At 38.8% G+C, this 21,029-nt stretch overlaps 1 protein-coding gene across 1 annotated transcript in view; it reads left to right on the top strand.

Moving 5' to 3' along the window:
- LOC110530307 (BMP/retinoic acid-inducible neural-specific protein 3) overlaps window positions 1-19,960 on the top strand; it is a 71,160-nt gene extending 51,200 nt beyond the window's left edge. Inside the window, exons 6-7 of the mRNA XM_021613236.3 lie at window positions 10,278-10,500; window positions 12,000-19,960. Coding sequence (XP_021468911.3) covers window positions 10,278-10,500; window positions 12,000-13,119 — 1,343 coding nt within the window. The 3' untranslated portion in view covers window positions 13,120-19,960. The remainder of the gene's footprint in view (window positions 1-10,277; window positions 10,501-11,999) is intronic.
- The last annotated feature ends 1,069 nt before the right edge of the window (window positions 19,961-21,029 follow it).

Below are 21,029 nucleotides of genomic sequence, written 5' to 3'. Positions count from 1 at the left end.
AAGTTCTCCCACTTAAAAAGATGAGAGAGGCCTGTAATTTTCATCATAGGTACACTTCAACTATGACAGACAAAATGACAGACAAAATGAGAAAAAAAACTACAGAAAATCACATTGTAGGATTTTTTATGAATTTATTTGCAAATTATGGTGGAAAATAATAATTTGGTCAATAACAAAAGTTGATCTCAATACTTTGTTATATACCCTTTGTTGGCAATGACAGAGGTCAAACGTTTTCTGTAAGTCTTCACAAGGTTTTCACACACTGTTGCTGGTATTTTGACCCATTCCAGGCCTCTCTCATCTTTTTAAGTGGGAGAACTTGCACATTTGGTGGCTAACTAAATACTTTTTTGCCCCACTGTATGTAAATGTCTGACCCACTGTAATTGTGATACAGTGAGTTTTAAATGAAATAATCTATCTGTAAACAATTGTTGGAAAAATTACTTGTGTCATGCACAAAGTAGATGTCCTAACCGACTTGCCAACACTATAGTTTGTTAACAAGACATTTGTGGAGTGGTTGGAAAAACAAGTTTTAAGGATTCCAACCTAAGTGTATGTAAACTTCCGACTTCAACTGTAAGTCTCTGCCGGCAGCTAGCCCCCTGACTGATTGATCTACTGTATTTATAAGCGACTATTTACCAGTTGTGCACTCATTCTCCGAGAGCCAGTTTTTGTTTATTTTGGGGATGTCTGGAGACATGGCAGGAGTCTCAGGACGGGTTTAAAATTGCAGGACGGTTTTAAAACAGCAGCAGACACCTGCTCTCTAAGCCTATTTCAAACACCAGTTGAACGTTGCTACTCTCTTGAACAACTTTATGTCAGGCACCATACTTTCTTGTTCAATTGAATACATAAACATTGTGAGTTAAACTTTCCCCGTCTCTATTTTTGGCATGAAATTAATCCATCGTCAAACTTGACCGGTAAGCTCAGCAAAGTAGAACAGATGTGTGAGGAGGTGTTGTATGCTGAAATTAACAGGGTTTTTTGGGGGGAGAAAAACATAATCAACTCTGTTCAATATCTGACTACTTGCCACAAAGACATTGAGGTATAAATAGAATAGCAGACCGAGGCCTCTCCTCTCTCTTCTGCTGAAAGATAGGAGAGACCATGGCAGTTCATCTTCTACTATTGTTCACTCTGTGTGCCTGTTCATATAGGTGCGTCAAATCCACATGGGGTAATCTAGTGTGGTTTTGGGATCCTTCAGCTCAGACTCCATTTCTCACCAGGATCGCCTGCAGAGATCCTTTGTAACAAATGGCACCGTTTTCCCTATATAGTGCACTACTTTTCACCAGAGCCTTATGGACCATTGTCAACAGTAGTGCACTATAGGAAAAATGATGCGATTTGGGACGCACACATAAATTGTTCAGGGGAAAGGACCACATGCCCACTGTACAAAGGCAGCTGGAGGTGCATTACATGTCTCTGGGGGGTGGCTAATGTAATGTATACTCTCCCTTCTTACTTTCTCGTTTCCTAGAATCTTTGCTCTCCCAAGGGACCTTTTCTGAGAATGTAGTTATGGGGATAGTATCAATCCTTCCTTTCTGCCTTAAGAGATAGAATCACTGCCTAGGTGAAGGTATAGCTTACATACAACTACCTCTCTGGGAAAATAAGTTTATAATGTTTTCTGCCAAACACTTACGGGTTTCACTTACGTGTATAACTTATACTTTTTTGGACTATATTGGTGGTTTGTTGTAGCAAATTGAGCTAGTTGTAAACTTAAATGTTTTTACCGAAACAATGTAATTGAAAAACATTAAACTGATGTCAGGGAAAAATTGTGAATACAGATCAGCTCAGTAGCGAATAACAATGAACTTCCTTCTGTCTGTTTGCGACCATATGTATTCAACATGGACAGTTTGTGATGCCAAGGGTAGTCTCCACTGGCTCAATTAGATTCTGACTCACACTGTCGAGTCCAGCTCATCAAATGTCATAGTACTAAAGTGAGGATCTCATTAACAGTATTAAGCAGTTCATTTTCAGGTCTTTATAAAGGCAGTTTTATAAACACTAGCTATTGTGTGTGAGTAATATGTGGGCTGGTCCACCACAAGATTACAATGGCAAAATGTTACTTATTAGTCCAAATATGTAATTAAGAAAAAATCTATGTAATTTATATTTTTATTGCAAGTAAATAGCAAGACAGCTGTCTGTGCATGTCTATCAGAAGATAACGTTGAATGTGAATGTAAGTGTAGTAGAGTTGTGTAAGTTCAGTGGGACAGCTACCCATCAGGACAATAGAAAATGCCCTTCATACACTGAAGTTGAAGAGGTATTAAGAGTCCTTCATTACTCTGAATTTAATTGAAACAAAATGTGGTATTCACATATTCACAATACCCTATTAACGACACTAAGCTTTTCATTATTTTTCTATGTTTTAAAGGTTAAGCAAAAATAAAAAGTCAACTCAGTACATATAGCACTTTGGAAACCTTTCCCAATGGCTCAAATGTTCACAGTGCGAGCCACGGTACAGCAAGTCTCTCCCAGGTTGGTTCTTCCCTCTTGAGCTACTAAGCCCTAAGCCCATTGCTAAATGTAATGTGCGACATAAGCCTTGCAAACATTTCTATCTTTACTTTGCCCAAGGCCAAAAAATATTATAGTGTGAGGAGAGACGAAACTTCCTTAAATTCCCTACCGTGAGAGCAACGATTTATAGCTTGCCACAAGCTCTTCATTGTCAGTGAAGTTTTACCTATAATTGCTACTACATCGCCATAGGACACTGTCTCGGAGCAAGGTACTCTCATATTCCTGCACTGCTGAAATACAAGTAAATGTACTGTGATCGATTTATAAAGACAAAAATGTGCATTTGTGGACCACGTATGGTTCATATGTGAGGACTGAGGAGCAAGGTCACTGCTTCCTCTTATTCCTGTATGAAGAAAAAATAAAGATTTACTATTAGAAAATGAATCGTGAACGGCATGTCAGTCAGAGGCAGTCTCCAGATTAGAGCAGTGACTTGGATTTTCTAACTTGCATCCCAAATTACACCCTATTCCCTGTATAGTACACTACTTCTAACCAGAGCTCTATGTGCACTGATCAAAAGTGTTGCACTAAAAAGGGAATAGGGTGCCATTTGGGATGCAGGCCTAGTCTCCACTGTTAATTTTCATAGGCCTTTCAACCTGCCCAGTAAGTCTTATCACAATCTAGTTTAAAAGTGTGAGTTCAATGTAGTTCAAACTCAGTGGTACAGCATAAATTAAGAAGTAATACTATTTTTGAAACATAAATCAAAACCCAGATACAACTTAATACAAATCACAAGATAAGATGTGGGTCATGGGGGGGGTCAGCCGCCTTCTATGGCAGCAATTTAAAAGCACCAGAAAATCAACTTGTAAAGTAATACAAGGTGAACGTTCTGTGGAAAGAAACAAAGCAAGTGCACACCTAAAAGATGTTTGATGGAGAAGAGGGAAATAACATGCTGTGAGTTTCCTCTGGTCTCCCACGGAAGGAAAGCAGTGGAATCAATGAACAATGATTAAAATAGTGTAACGATTCTCGTTGGTAGAAGGAGAGGAGGACCAAAATGCAAGCTTGGTAAGTGTTCGTCATATTTTAATTGAAGAACTGAACACTACACAAAATAACAACGAAGAGCAACCGAAACAGTTCTGCCAGGTGAACAGACACTAAACAGAAATTAAACACCCACAACCAAAATGGGGAAAACAGGCTACCTAAGTATGATTCTCAATCAGAGACAACGAACGACACCTGCCTCTGATTGAGAACCATACTATGCCAAACACATAGAAATAGAACAACATAGAAAAAAGAACATAGACTACCCATCCCAACTCACACCCTGACCAACCTAACACAAAGACAAAAAAGGAACTAAGGTCAGAACAGAACGTGACAAATAGGGAGATGCTGAGTCACATGTAGGCTAGCTTTGTCATTCACAACTCTAAGACTATTGAAATTATTGACAATATTGCATGTCCGCCTTACAAATAATCCTTCTGCCATAAAGGGAATTTAAGGGTAATGTTTGGTATATAAAATAGATCCGTTTAAATGATGCACTAACTGTAATTGGGAGCATAGTTAAATCCAATCTGTCTTCATCTAACTAGGCCATCTGAGTTCCTTTATACAAACAACCTTGATAATGCCCAAGGTTAATATGTTTTATTATCCAGAACCATCAAATACATAACATTTTTTTTGTAATGTATGAGAATTCCAATGAATACATACCATAACATAACACACTAAATGGAGGGTCACAGATGTACATACAGAATAGTACAAGCTACTCTGAGACCAGATTGACTGTACACTGTTTCATTCCAACTGCGTCCTGTTGGTGTAACATACCGGAGCGTACTGCTTTCATGCTGTAGGAGCAATGAAACAGTATATTCTTGATACGCTCCCTTGGTCAGGTTAGAGAAACTGGTGCCCAGCTACAAGAACTGGGCTACTGTAGATCCAATATATGACTCAGCTCAACAAAATCTCCTCAGAAATGTACCCAAAGCATCGGCTTTGGTAGATGGACAGCAGGCGATATCTATGGCACATAAAGTACATATTTTGTGGGCAGTATCTCTCTCACAATGTATTGCTCACAAAGTATAAAAATCATTATTTTCAGGCAAGTATTCTGAGAAATACAGTGAGTTCCAAAAGTATTGGGACACATGTTTTATTGTTTTAGGTATGTGCTCCAGCACTTTGGATTTGAAATAAAACAATGACTATGAGGTTAAAGCGCAGACTGTCAGCTTTAATTTGAGGATATTTTCATCCATATCAGGTGAACCGTTTTGAAATTACATCACTTTTTGTACATATTCCCTCCAATTTAGGGGACCAAAAGTATTGGGACAAATTCACATGAGTGTGTATTGAACTATTTGGTCCCATATTCATAGCACGCAACTACTACATCAAGCTTGTTAATCTACACATTTGTTGAATGCATTTGCTGTTTGTTTTTGTTGTGTTTCAGATTATTTTGTGCCCAGTGGAAACAAATGGGAAATCATGTATTGTGTCATTTTGGAGTCAATTTGATTGTAAATAAGAATGGAATATGCTTCTAAAGACTTCTACATTAATGTGGATGCTACCATGGTTCTGGATAATCCTGAATTAAGCGTGAATAATAATGAGTGAGAAAGTTACACACACAAATATCATATCCCCAGGACATGCAAATCTCTCACCATTACATTAACAGGGGAGGTTAGCATTTTGGGGGGTATGATATTTGTGCTTTTGGAGCTCACTGCAGCTGCTTGGCAAACCCTGAATGATTGAACCCCTCATGTTCACTCAATCTATTATTCAGGTCTGATCTCACCTCATGACTGGGGAAAATATTACATCTTCAAACAGCCATGCTAAATAACTGGTGGGCTTACTAAAGCTTCTAGTGTTACCTTCTCTGTTGTCAAATTTGACCTGGCAAGAGTAATTTAATACCTTTTCATGCCTATGCATAATACACAAAAGGAGTTTGATATTTTTCTTGGCAACAACAAAAAGACAGTTTCCGAACATGGCCAAATGTATAGGTTTCTAAACTCACGTGTACAGTATATCAATATCAAAGGAAACAGTTATCAATCATCTGTAGATATTTCCTTAGAAATCATAAGGCCATCTAGAGGATGTGACATTCCATCTTGCTACACACGGTAGCTTTTAAGCTGGAATTCTTAAATGGTGAAACTGCCACATCTTTTTGCCGTATCACAACAAAGATGTTTCCGTAAACAACAAACACAGCAGCATATGTACTGCACTTCTTTTTTACCTTGATGCGTGACACTCCCCACCTTAAATACTGAATTATCTGAGCTTTTTAGATCAAGAGCTGGTGTTGGTGTCAGGTTTTTATGTTTCAGCACTGTGAGAAAGACCCAGCGTTCGGAGTTTACTGTGAGGAGGCAACAAAGCAGAACTGATTTTTCTTTTCCACCGTGAGGCTTTTATTAGCAAAAGTGAGGATATAGTCAGCAAAATGTACAACTATTTACAAACATAATAAACTGTCTCAAATAGAGCTTTTCAAACCAAACCCAGGCTACAATAACACCTGAAACCTCAGCAGCATGCCAACCTGTTCCCTGTCCCGCAAATGAAGGAATGACAGGGTTTAAATACCAATACCTATGATGCAACCAATGAGAACAAGCCAATTAACATTATGATCAATTAACATTCAGCAGCATAAAATAACATCTAAACGTCTTCAGATGATACACTCACGAATAACCTTGAGCACACATATCAATTACAGTGCAACCATTCTTTTAGCATGAATACAATCTGGGATAAGAACATGTACGTCCACCCGGGATAAGACATTTCCGCTATACCCATACACTGAATAAACCATGCACACTTGAACGCACCCCATCGCCTGTCAATTCTCTGGGAATGAACAGATAACCCTCTACGAACAACAAGGTAACCATTTACCAAAAGGACATCGCTAGCCCCACATTAAACACAAACAATTCATAAATGCATGTGTTTATCATGAACCATTAACCGTTTGCAATTTTGGATTATTGATAAAAGCACATCTTTAGATTCTGTGACTAATATCATAGGACGATCGTCACAAACACCAACCTTGGAAAGAGGAATCGTTGTAGTAGTGGAGATTGATCTTCTTTAAGAGTTTGTGAAACCTTAGAGCACGGCAGTGGTGTTTGTCCATACTAAAATCACCCACCAGAGTTCAATAAGCAGAAATCTGATAGCATTGCTTTCCCAACTGTGTGTGCAAAGGCCAAATATATTTATTGTTCAGGCTTTATCAGCACTGACAGAAAGTGAGGTGCATTTCTCATATGAACAATGTTCATACATATGTTCAAGACAAAATATTGATTTCTTGAAGAAAGGCTCTTGAAAATATAGTTAAACCACAGTATTCCTTGAGCCTAGGTGAAATACTTGTTTATCTGATGGAAAAGCTGCAAGCCTCACATTAAGAAAGTAAATGGCTGTTTAGACAGCATTATGTTACGTTGTGAGTTACCCAACAGAGAGAGAATTATAAGCCATTTACAAGGCAATAGAGCTCAACTATCAATGCATACCAGAACCTGTCATTGGGTAAGACTATACAGTATGTGTTGCTTTCTCCGACTGTCAAATCAAACACAGTGCTTCTGCTCATCATTATTTGGCTGTGGCCTGGGAGTAATACATTTTTGATCTATCAGGGCAGGCAGGGGTCAATAATCCAGAATAGTGGGGTAAGATACAAAAACGTCAGGCAGTCACAGGGTCAGGGCAGGCAGAACAGTCAAAACAGGAAGGACTAGAAAACAGGAGCAAGAAACAGGCAGGAGCAGGGAAACAAACGCTTGTAGGTTTTACGAACACAACGAAATGGCAACAGACAAACAGAGAACACAGGTATAAATACACAGGGGGAAGATGGGCGACACCTAGAGTGGGGTGGAGACAAGCACAAGACAGGTGAAACAGATCAGTGTGTGACAGTATAGTGTCTTAGCTTACACATTTTACAGTTTATCTCAAGTGGTACGATCTCATTCTGAAGGGATTTCTTAATTAATGTTTAGAAAATTGGAGTCTTTAAGGGATTAGAGTAATCTCTAAACAAAAGCATCTATTAAGATATTAACTTAACGTTAATTAGTCCAGTTGCATATCACATTATATGCCACTAGAAAGCCAAGTGTCCATCAACTATGCACATGATGATGTCTTTCCAATCCGATACAGATTGCATTTTCCATGCTCAGTCTGAGCGCAACAAGATCCCCCTAAATATGTAATATTTCAGAATCTGATATTTCAGAATCTGATTCGGGGGGAAAGGGAAAAGGTTTTTCTTAGTCCTATCTCTGGAATATAAAGTGTTGAAAAATGCCATAGAAGAATTGGAACCTTGTTCATAAAGAGCTAACATCAATTGCAGTAGTTCCTACAGATAGTTTACCATTCCCGACAAGTTTTACCTTGTGACAAGTGCAGACTTTATGTCATTGTACCATATAGTGAGTGCATTCTAACTATAATGTCAAATATGGTGGAAGCACTGTATAGTAGTTGCCGTCAAAGTGCCACAAGCAACCATTTGATGTCTTTGCGATGATGGCTTGACAGCCATGTCTCACTGTGTTTTCCACTTGAAGTATTCCAGTAGGAGTAGAATACACATGGAAAGAAAAAAGAAGACATGTGTTTGAAGGAAGGATGGTAAACTTAGATCTCTTTAGCAATATGTTTATAACTTCTTCAATCAAAGAAATTGAAGAGTTGTGGGGAAGCCAAGGGGGATTCCTTAAAGATTCAACCCTGACAGGTGCAGTATTCAGAAACAACGTTATTTGTTTTATTTACTAAGCTTAATCCATTGAGAAATGGGAAGATATCTCACTGTACTCCAGGCAGACGACATCTGCTCTGTAATTCTGACATGTATTGCAACATACAACTCAAAGACACAAGCTTTATGGCAGAGCAATGTCCTCTATTAAAATAATGGCTTCACCCTCCCTAATATAAAATGATAGTTGCAGCACTGCCATGCAAAACCATGATTCAAAATACTTGTTTTTGAGCTAAATGAACAAGCTGAGGCAGCCATCAGTTTCCTGTCCATTCTCTTTATGGTCATATGAATCACTAATACGCCCAACAGAATGAGAATGGGCAGTGTCCATTATGGAATATAACCTCATCCCTTTATCTGACACATTTCGAAAGGCCGATATTGTCCATCAATTTGAACATAAAGTCATAAATGCCAGAAAAAGGGGAATAGACTGACAAATTCATTTTGTGTGCTGTGAATCCTAATGATCATTCAAACGGCCTGGGTTATACAGTGCATGTGGAGGGAAGCAGAGGAATTGATCACTCCAGTTATTGGTCAGGCAGAGACTCAATGGCTGCATCCCACATGGCACCCTATTCCCATCCTCATGCTCCCTGTTAAAAAGTAGTACACTACTGTATAAAGGGAATAGGGTGCCATTTGGGATGCATCCAATGTTTCACTTCTGTATGTGGGTGAGCCTGACAAGCAGCAAGCTATAGGGTAGCAAAGTGAAAGATGCGGTTTTTATTCTATGATATTACCACTGGATAGCCTTGGCTTGTCCGGTGGTTGGTTAGAATGCATAAGTACATGCTAAGAAGATGTGTTATTTGATGTGGGTATAATGTAGTGTCTAACCACATATGAAATCAGCAAGTACAGTGCCTCCTTGTGTCAGATGAAAGTAGGTAACCATAAGGGCATAACATCTCTGATTGCCTTGTACCTGATATGTAAGTAAGGCAGTTATATACTGATCACTGCTTATTCTGTTTTCCAAAAAAAGGGACGTAGTGTTTGTCAGAGCACCAAAGTGCACCATAACTGCATGTGATAATATGCCGACAACCGAGTCATCTGGTAAGGTTTTTTCACTAGCAGTTCCTCTGGTGTAATGCCCATGTCAATAAATAATTACGCAGGATATCTATCGAGATAGAAAGCAATTAAATAATTGACTACTACCATTAACAAACAAAGCATTTAACACTGAACACACTAAGGGATCCATCAATCCAAATACCTATTGCTACATCACATGCATTTCAAATTGATAGTATGAATAGATGTGACACCGTGAGCCTGGTGTGTAAAACAATTGAGCCGTTGAATGTGCTAAACTAACACTGTAATGCCAAAGCTAATGTTATCAAACTAATTTGGTGTTGGCTCTGGGAGCCCGAGGTAGTTCACTCAGGATCATTGAGCACTGTAATGTCCTGAGCCCGCCAGTGCACTGCAATTTACTCACTTGCATTATGCCAAAAGTAGCACATGTGATAATAGAAGCTCCAGCCCCCATAACAATTGCAGGTCTCACCCAGTTGGGCTTTGTAAAAAAAAGTGTCTTCATTGCAGTGATTTGATAGGATACCTCATGTCAGCTGCATGGGTAGACAACTTTCCTACAGCATAAGTAGGAAGTCTCTGCATAGTTTAAATTAGCACAGTGTCCCAAGAATATAAATACCAGGAGCTGTCCATGGTAGATTTAGGGATATGGACCATAATTGCACAATAAAAGGTACCAGCCATAATTAAAATACCTTGTATTTAAAAAGATTACGTAGTGTATTGATGGATATGTGAAATGATTGACTTTGTGTTAAATAAAACGCTAATCTTATTTTCTTGTGATTGTTTCTCAATTTCTTAGACGAATTCAAGGCCTTCATGAAAAAACTACCAACAGACCATTTTTTAAACACATCCTCGGTATTCAAGTTTTGGGCAGCAGATGCAGCTCTCCAGAGGCGCTACATCCAATTGGAGAGCAGCACCAATTTGATTCTTGGGAAAGCCCAGAAGATTGTGAGGAAACTCTTCTCTCTGAGCAAGCGATGTCCCAAACTGCCAAGGATCAGCCTCCCAAGAGAAAGGTATAATAATGGGAACATTGCATGCTCTCAAATCATTCCACAAATAGATTACAATATCTGCCACATCAGAGATGAAAACGTCTTTATATTGGCTTTTGAACATCTTACACCTACTTTAAATTACGTTAATTATTACATAGAACCACTTACAACCACTTCATGGCATTTTATCACCACTTTGTGTCCTCTTTTATATCAAGTAATTTGACCAAGCAAAGTTATTTTATTTGGGTCAGGTCTTAATACTATTCCCTATAGTTAAAACAGTACACCCTTAATCACATATACATGGCTGAGTTGTCTGTCAATTTAGAGGCAATTTGGTATCTGATGCTGTTTGAAAACCAGGCCAAGCATCTGAAATGAAATAGAGACAGAGCTGTTTAGTGTCTCCACCCTGATTGAAGGGGTCTGGGTGATGTGAGGTCTGCGGTGGCATGTCTGTAATCAAGTGCTCTTAGAGACAACAGGTTGGTGTGAACCACTTGCTCACTGAACACCCACATTTCTGTGACAAACACTACCTCTGGCTGTCATTCACTCATTAAACTCTGTTCAAACAAATAACAACAATCTATTCAGCTCAGCTGAGCCAGAAGATTTCTACATCATCATCATCATCATCCTGTGCTATATAATCCCTCATTTTGGAATGAGGAAAGGAATAAGTTGCATATTTCAGCTTTACGTAGTGCAATTCCCAATACAGAACCGGTTGAGGAAAATTCGTCTTTGCAGAAGCAACTCCAGCATAGAGCTTTGTAGAAAGTTACAGCAAAGTACTCAATTGTTAATTTATTTACAATATTTGAGTTTTTTTCCCTCAAATGTGGTTGCACCAAAAATATCTCATCCTACCAATGCTTGTACATAATTCATGAACACAGACTTAAGCTCAAATTCACTTTATAGTGAACATTAAGTATAGCACGTAAAATCTAATAAAATCAAAGAACACATTAGCTATGACATATTAGTACTTCAAAGAACAATCCTTCATAAGTATGTTGTGCCAGTTCTGGAACATGCTATGCATAACTCTGGAAGACACCTATCCTCCAGAGTAAACTGAACAGGTGGAAGAAGGATCTTCTGCGTAGGGTTCTTGGTATTCTTCTGAATCCCTAAGACGGATGCCCACATCAATCATTATTTGGCACTCACTAAATGGGATGATGTTAAGTGAAAGTTAAAACATCGTCTTCACTTATGTCTTTTATGCACTCTTCCTCTGTCCTTTCTAAAGGCTACAATAGTGTTAATCAAAAGAAAGTAATTGGATTAATGAATGAATACATTTATTGATGAAGAGCACTTATAAAGCATTTTAAGTAAAGATGATTCCAAAGTCAAATTATGTTATTGAAAATAATTATGTTAATCTTAATAACAAATGTGACTACTGATGTTTGCGGAGAACACATTACACAAATGTCTCTCTTCTTGTTTCACGAATTAGCTTATTTTATTTACCTAATATTGTGCTCTTTTCTCTTTAGGACACCAGGATTTTGGCTGAACAGGGCCCAGTCACTCCTGTACTGCAATGAGCATGGAGTCCTGGGCACGTTTTCAGAGGAGGTGCAGAGCTGCACCTGCACTGCAGAGCACAGTAGTGCCTGCCAGGGGACAGTGCCCTGTGAGGTCGGAGAAGGGTCATCCTGCCTCTCATGTGCCCCAGACAACATCACACGCTGTGGCTCCTGCCACCTTGGCAACATCCTGCACCTGGGCTCATGTCGGCCCAACATAGCAAACTCTCTGGACCACTACCTGAACATTGACTTTGACATGCCGGATGCAGAGTTCAAGTACCTGCTCCAGCGGCTGGACAGTCGCATGGAAGTCCATGCCATCTACATCAGCAATGACGTGCGTCTAGGCAGCTGGTTCAACCCAGCCTGGAGGAAACGCATGCTCCTCACTCTAAAGAGCAACAAAAACAAATCCAACCTCATTCATATGCTAATGGGTATCTCATTCCAGATCTGCTCTACTAAAAACAGTACCCTGGAGCCTGTGCCTGCCATCTATGTCAACCCATTTGGGGGTAGCCACTCAGAGAGTTGGTTCATGCCTGTCAACCAGCAGGACTTCCCAGACTGGGAAAGAACTAAGGTGGATGCCTCTCTGCAGTGCTACAACTGGACACTGATGCTGGGCACCAAGTGGAAGTCCTTCTTCGAGACGGTGCACATTTACCTGCGCAGCCGCATCCTGACCGATGACCCCACCGTCAACGAGACCCTTTTCTACGAACCCCTGGACCTAGATGACCACACGTCCAACCTGGGCTACATGAAGATCAACAATCTCAAGGTGTTCGGCTACAGCATGCACTTTGACCCCGAGGGCATCAAAGACCTGATTCTGCAGCTGGACTACCCTTACACGCAAGGCACCCAGGACGCAGCCTTTCATATGCTGCTGGAGATGAGAGACCGCATCAACCGGCTCTCCCCGCCTGGATTGCAGGCATTGGACCTCTTTTCATGTCTGCTCCGCCACAGGCTCAAGCTCTCCACTAGTGAGGTGGTGCGCATCCGAGACTCCCTCCAGATTTTCAACTCCAAGCTGCCGAATTCCTCGGAGGCAGAGCTGGGCCAATTGTGCAGCTAGCTCAGTCTAAATTAGAGTCCAGAGAGTGCTGTGCTGCGCTGCTGGTTACTCTTCAGTCAGTTGCCAATTTATCCATCTGGTTTGGAAAACATGCACATACATTTCTCTGAGATGTCTAGAGCATTCCTATACACTGGTTGACAGAGCTCGGAGTGTGTTGGCTCTGTTGGATGTGGAGTGATGTCATGACAACAGATTTTGCTTTGCACAGATAGAGTTTTTAATATAAAGAGCAAGGAACTGAGTTTGGAAAATAATTGCTCTGGATTGTTCATCTGTTGGCAGTAAGTTGAGGAAACAGAAGAGGATTTCCCTTTCTAACGCTTTTTTCTTTGGTTACAGAATGATTTCATTTAAAAGAGTCTGATGGGCTGAATGAGTTGATTATGCTTACAAAATGACACATTGGTTTCCTTACCCTGTAAGCAGTCTATGGACAAGGTTTGACAGCAATCCATGTTTTGGTTTAGTTTCCCTGGCACTGTTTCCACATGCTAATGTTTTGGAATTTGTGGCAGAAATCCCATTCAAGTCATGGGACCGATATTAGCATTTTTCACATCCAAATCATGTCCACATTTCTTAAAGTATCTAAAGTTGAATGTAAAGCCCAACAAAGTCACTTATGAGTTTAACATGATGCCCAGAAAATTCTATTATCGTTCATGACTTTGTGCCACAAATGCTAAAACATTAGCATGTGGAAACTGTGCCAGGGAAACTAAACCAAAACATGGATTGCTGTCATACCTTGTCCATAGACTGCTTACAGTGTAAGGAAACCAATGTGTCATTTTGTAATTTGGGTGAACTATCCCTTCAACGGTTTATTATGATAATCATCCCCCAAAATTTTATCCTTGCCTTTCCATTTTATCTGGCATTCAAAATCCTGTAAAAAAATCCTGTAAAATATGTCAAAAGGTCTGTGGATACAGCTGTGTACATATTGCTTCATCTAAATCTAGATGTGGAAAGTACACATTGCTTTTTAGATAACGAAGTGCAAAGACCAAAAAAATATTTGTAACAAAATAAAATCATGCCTTATGATGGAGAATCAATGTTCAGATAAAAAGCACATTCAGCTGAATGTTTCATTTTCAGGCTAGACCTTTTGAATATACAATTGAAGTCAGAAGTTTACATACACTTAGGTTGGAGTAATTAAAACTCATTTTTTAACCACTCCACAAATGTATTGTTAACAAACTATAGGACATCTACTTTGTGCATGACACAAGTACATAATTCACTGTATCACAATTCCAGTGGGTCAGAAGTTAACATACACTAAGTTGGCTGTGCCTTTAAACAGCTTGGAAATTCCAGAAAATTATGTCATGGCTTTAGAGGCTTCTGACAGGCTAATTGACATAATTTGAGTCAATTGGAGGTATACCTGTGTATATCTATTTCAAGGCCTACCTTCAAACTCAGTGCCTCTTTGCTTGACATCATCAGAAAATCAAAATAACTCAGCCAAGATGTCAGAAAAACAATTGTAGACCTCCACAAGTCTGGTTCATCCTTGTGAGCAATTTCCAAATGCCTGAAGGTACCACGTTCATCTGTACAAACAATAGTACGCAAGTATAAACACCATGGGACCACGCAGTCGTCATACCACTCAGGAAGGAGACGAATTCTGTCTCCTAGAAATGAACATACTTTGGTGTGAAAAGTGCGAATCAATCCCAGAACAACAGCAATTGACCCTATGAAGATGCTGGAGGAAACAGGCACAAAAGTGTCTATATCCACAGTAAAACGAGTCCTATATCGACATAACCTGAAAGGCTGCTCAGCAAGGAAGAAGCCACTGCTCCAAAACCGCCATAAAAAAGCCAGACGGTTTGCAACTCACATGGTGACAAAGGTCAGACTTTTTGGAGAAATGTCCTCTGGTCTGATGAAACAAAAATAGAACTGTTTGGCCATAATGACCATCGTTATGTTTGGAGGGAAAAGGGGTAGGCTTGCAAGCTGAAGAACATCATCCCAACTGTGAAGCACGGGGGTGGCAGCATCATGTTGTGTGGGTGCTTTGCTGCCGGAGGGACTGGTGCACTTCACAAAATAGATGGCATCATGAGGATGGAAATTAAGTGGATATATTGAAGCAACATCAAGACATCAGTCAGGAAGTAATATCTTGGTCGCAAATGGGTCTTCCAAATGGATAATGACCCCAAGCATGCTTCCAAAGTTGTGGCAAAATGGCTTAATGACAACAAAGTCAAGGTATTGGAGCGGCCATCACAAAGCCCTGACCTCAATCCTATAGAAAAGTTGTGGCAGAACTGAAAAAGCGTGTGTGAGCAAGGAGGCCTACGAATCTGACTCAGTTACACCAGCTCTGTCAGGAGGACTGGGCCAAAATTCATCCAACTTATTGTGGGAAGCTTGTGGAAGGCTACCCAAAATGTTTGACCCAAGTTAAACAATTTAAAGGCAATGTTACCAAATACTAATTGAGTGTATGTAAACTTCTGACCCACTGGGAATGTGATGAAATAAATAAAAGCTGAAAAAAATCATTCTCTCTATTATTCTGACATTTCACATTCTTAAAATAAAGTGGTGATCCTAACTGACCTAAGACAGGGAATTTTTACAGGTATTGTGAAAACTGAGTTTAAATGTAGTTGACTAAGGTGTATGTAAACTTCTGAATTCAACTATATTTTGCAAACATAACACCACATTTTTGGAATTGGCCAACTGTATTTGCATTCTAATGAGTACACCGTATTTTGGATCTTACCTGTAAATGTCAGTCACAATTCCAGTTCAAAGGTGTTTTTTTAGCTCAAACCTTTATTCATTTTTTTCACGATAGGCCTACACGTTGAAATTCAAATGAATATGTGCTGGAGGACATACATTTTTGTTGGTATAATATTACATCTGGATATGTTTGAAATATTTTACACTGATTGTGATGGTTCAACAATTTGCCGTACTGCTATGGTATCTCCATTTCATATGTTAAAGTACTATTTGGTCTTTCATTATCTACAAAACCTACACCTTGAGTGAAAACTTACTGTCATAAATCTACTACTGGAATAGCTGTGTTTCTTGGATTATCAATTGTGCCATTTGACAAGAGTGAGCAAGGAACCTTTGGTCTTGACAAAGAAGACATATTTAAATGTCCCTCTTCACAGTACGAATCCTCTGTGTCGCTAATATATAAAGTGCAGCATTTGCAAGGTAAAAAAACAAACATTTACAAGGTTGTCACAGAGCACGGGAACCAAACACACATTGTCACATCAGATAAAGCTCACTGTGCCTCTGAACAACCTGGGAAAAACCTCAGACTATTTTAATAAGATGGGAGTCACAAACACAGAGTTTATAAATAAAAGTGATTTATCTTGGTGTCATCAAGAAATCAGCACTCGCCCTTCAGCTAATCGCCAGGACAGTGGAGGAAACCCAATCAATCAAGGAGGGTCTATTATGCTGTGTAAACTATTCAAACATTCCCACAAGAAAGGGAGTTGGCTATTTTTCTCCAATGATTTATGATGTTTTGAGAGTCCAATAACTGCATTAATGTTGTGGAATTGCTGAAATAAAATGAGGTGTTGTGCTTGGATTATTTTTTGCCTGTACATGTGTAGGTCATGTAGTAAAGTCATCAATTACCATTTGAATGATGAGTTTGGGGAATTGTTAGAAATACAAATTGTCTGGAGAATAGATTATTGATAGCAGGGAAAGAGAGAGAGACTAGGAACATTATCAACAACAAATAAATGTACTATCGCAATTTCATTACTATGGACATTATCATATAATGGAGACATTCAACTTTCCACTCCACTGCACATCCACTTGCATATCAGTCTGAAATCTAAGCATGCAAAGGAATGCATAAACTCTCCTTGACTTGATTGGCTAGCCTCTCATTACATTATAAATAGTATTCACTGAGTACAGCAGAGGATTTCAAAGAGCATTTATTTGCTATTTTGTTTATTCCTGTTTGTTGCCTCTGACTGCCTCAGTCCGTAAGACAGTAACTGACAGTTAAGCATGGCTGGCAGCACGCGGCACTTATCATACTACCCAGATGTTCTTCTTCCTGACTTTGTATTATTTAATGTCAATCAGTGGTGTGCATTTCTTCAATTTCTTCCCATTCGGCCAAATTGCACTTATTTTTACATTTGCTGCACTTCATTGTTAGTGGCGGTCGTCCTTGAGCTTTTTATGGCCACCATGTACCTGGCTGGAAAGCCCTTTTCATGTGTGCTCTATCTAGTTTTCATTGGTGATAGGATGCCTGGTATGTAAATATCCCTGTGGAAATAAATGGCCTTCTGTAGTGCCAACACTATCACTTAGCAGTGGCCTGTTTGCCTGGTGTGCAAGTCTTGGGACTGGTGCCAACGTCCTTAGGCCTCAGAGAGGCATGACCTCACTATTATAGTTTATTACTCTGGTTATTTGATATGTGGGGGACATCTTTCTATCTACATATAGACCGACCTTAGCTTTTCAATGGGTAATGATATGAGAGAATGGCACCACTATAAGAAGTGTAATCATTACAGTTTGATTTTAATATCTTTAGCTGAATTTATTTAATTCAATTTTGTATGTTGTCCGTATTGGTTTTATCAAAATCAAACTAAAATACCTTTCAGAAGACATACACACAGATTAAAAGGTAATAGTTACATGGTTAAAATATTTGAACAAGTTGTACATTTACTTACAATTATCAAAGATATACTGTATCTCTGATACAACTTGAGTTATAACTTGTTCCTATATTCTACCATGTTACTACTACCTACTCCTTTCTATTGTGCTGTAAAGTACATTACTTATGGGGTTGATGCCAAAAGCTTTCCGAGAGCCATTCAAGAAATAAGCAACAAACTCTCTGTATGTCAAAACTAAATTAAGAGCTTACTGTTTCAGACAGAATTAACTCAAGCAGTTTTTCTGTACAGTATGAAAAGTAATTGTCTTTGGGAAAATGAACAAATATCTCCTAAATGCCTTCAACTTCTGTACATTTATAGAATGAGATGTGGTTTTGCCCCTAAAAGCTACAAATGTCCAGAACCAAAGTGCTGAATGTAAATATTCTTGGGTTGACTACATCCACTTTTATCACACTACTTCACACAGCTCAATCAAGAATATTAAATATCTAATCAGTATCTGGATGAAATAATTATATTTGATGATATGACAATGTTTTATGTATTTGTATCTGTACATATGACATGTTACATACACAAACATACTGATATGTCTACTGGTTGGCTCTGTTAAGAACCGTTTACAGTCCTTTCATTCACACCTCGAGTTATTCCACTTTATGTTCTGTTACAGCCTGATTTCTGACCCATCTACACACGATACCCCGTTATGACAAATTGAAGACGTGTTTTTAGACATTTTAATCAAATGTATTGAAAAAATGTATTGAAAATGAAATATAGAAATAGCTCATTTACATAAGTATTCATACCCCTGAGTCAATACATGTTAGAATCACTTTTGGCATTGATTACAGCTGTGAGTCTTTCTGGGTAAGTCTCTAGGAGCTGTGAGTCTTTCTGGGTAAGTCTCTAAGAGCTTTGCACTCCTGGATTGTACAATATTTGCACATTTTTATTTTTTAAATTATTCAAGCTCTGTCAAGTTGGTTGTTGATCAAGACTGCCACGTTCATGTCTTGCAATAGATGTTCAAGCCAATTTAAGTAAAACTATAACTATGCCACTCAGGACCATTCAATGTCATCTTGGTAAGCAACTCCAGTGTAGACAACCAGGTTTTCCTCCAGAATTGTTCCTGTTCTTAGCTCTATTCCATTTGTTTTTACCCTGGTCCTTGTCGATGACAAGCATACCCATACCACGATGCAGCCATCACCATGCTTGAAAACATGAAGAGGGGTACTCAGTGATGTGTTGAGTAGGATTTCCCCCAAACATAACTCTTTGTATTCAGGATATAAAGTTCATTTCTTTGCCAGATTTTTTGCAGTTTAGTGCCTTAGGATGCATATTCTGTACTGGTTTCCTTCTTTTCACTCTGTCATCTAGGTTAGTATTGTGGAGTAACTACAATGTTTTTGATGCATCCTCAGTTTTTTCCAGCCATGTAACTGTTTTAAAGTCACCATTGACCTCATGGTGAAATCCCTGAGCGGTTTTCTTCCTCTCCAGCAACTGAGCTAGGAAGGACACCTGTATCTATGTAGTAATTGGGTGTATTGATACAATATGCAAAGTGTAATTAATAACTTCACCATGCTCAAATGGATATTTACCCATCTACCAATAGGTGCCCTTCTTTGTGAGGTATTGGAAAACCTCCCTGATCTTTGTGGTTGACTCTGTATTTGAAATACACTACTCGACTGAGGGACCTTACAGATACTTGAGCTAATTAAAAAATCATGTTAAACACTATTATTACACACAGTGAGTCCATACAACGTATTATGTGACTTGTTAAATATACTTGTACTCCTGAAATGATTTAGGCTTGCCATAACAAAGGGGTTGAATACTTATTGACTCAATACATTTCAGCTTTTCATTTTTTAATAATTTGTAAAAAAAAATCTAAAATCATAATTCCACTTTGACGTTATGGAATATTGTGACACAAAATCTAAATGTAATCTATTTTAAATTCTGTAACAGAACACAGTGTTGAAAAAGTCAAGGGATGTGAATACTTTTTGAAGGCACTGTAACTTTTTATTCTTATTGTTTGATCAAAAAGATTTGTTTCTCTCAATGTTTAACAGGATGTAAATGTTCTTATATTAAATAGTAAAAAGAAGACCCACTAAGTTTGCATTGATTTGTATTCTGTCGATATAAAAACAAAAACTTGAATGCACAGTATTTCAAATATGCATTCAGGGGGGTGGGGGTGTTAACCTTTTGGCAGTTGCTTAAGTGTTCTGATAATTATATTAAAATCAGAGTAGTATTGATGTGTTGCTATTGCAATGTTACTCTGCAGGGAGGGACAAACTTTACCTTGGACTGTTGTCGTGGATACAACCACAAATCAATATGTATGTATTAGTAGCTGACAAATGTATGATCTGGACGAAGACTAATATTCAAATTGAATAAAGTTCATGGTGGTTTATTTATCCCTGCCAAAACCTCTTAGAGAAATAAAGGTCAGCCCAGAAAAAGAGGGAGAGAGAAATTGGCATGCAAGCATTCTATGCTCGGGTAAAGATCTGTGAATCGATAGGCTGACTGAGGGCTGACAGAATGACAGGTGCTAGGATTGCTGAAGGACATCCGGGGAGGAAGAGGGATACAGAGAATCTAGCAGCTAGCTTTAATGAATAGTAATTATTTCCCAAGTAGAAGTGTGTCTGTGCAGCATTGGGTGGAAAAACACACTAAGCAGTCAACACATCTGTTTCACATCTTCCTATATGTCATGACTGTTAGAGGCTGTGATTGTATACAATGTAGATGTACTACTTGCTGCCCTACATCGAATCATGGCATGATGCCGATGCCGAAACTCTATTGCCTTTTGTGTGAACAGGTTTTGAAGAAAGGCATTTATAATGAGAAGTTCTCAATAGCTTAAAGTTATTCCGCATCATGTCCAGGTAGTAAGGGTGAACTGTGTGAGGAGAAGAGATTATTTCATCCACTTAATGCTGAGGTCACATGATGAAGTGAAATGGGGTGAAAATTAGGAAGAAAAATAGTAAATTAGGTGACAATTAATGATGTCTGACTGCAAATTAACTTCATGATGAGACACAACAACAAAGTACTTCACAATAAATCATTTATTTTTAATGATTTATAAATGACACGAGTTTTCTCACCACTCAGTGCGCTCAATCTTCAAGACCTACAAGTGAAGTTTCATTTTGAGAC

Source organism: Oncorhynchus mykiss, chromosome 8 (assembly GCF_057628025.1).
Source record: "Oncorhynchus mykiss isolate SJ-2025 chromosome 8, ASM5762802v1, whole genome shotgun sequence".
Lineage (NCBI taxonomy): Eukaryota > Metazoa > Chordata > Actinopteri > Salmoniformes > Salmonidae > Oncorhynchus > Oncorhynchus mykiss.
The sequence above is the reverse complement of the archived record's forward strand: the minus strand, read 5'-3'. Positions and strand labels throughout refer to the sequence as shown.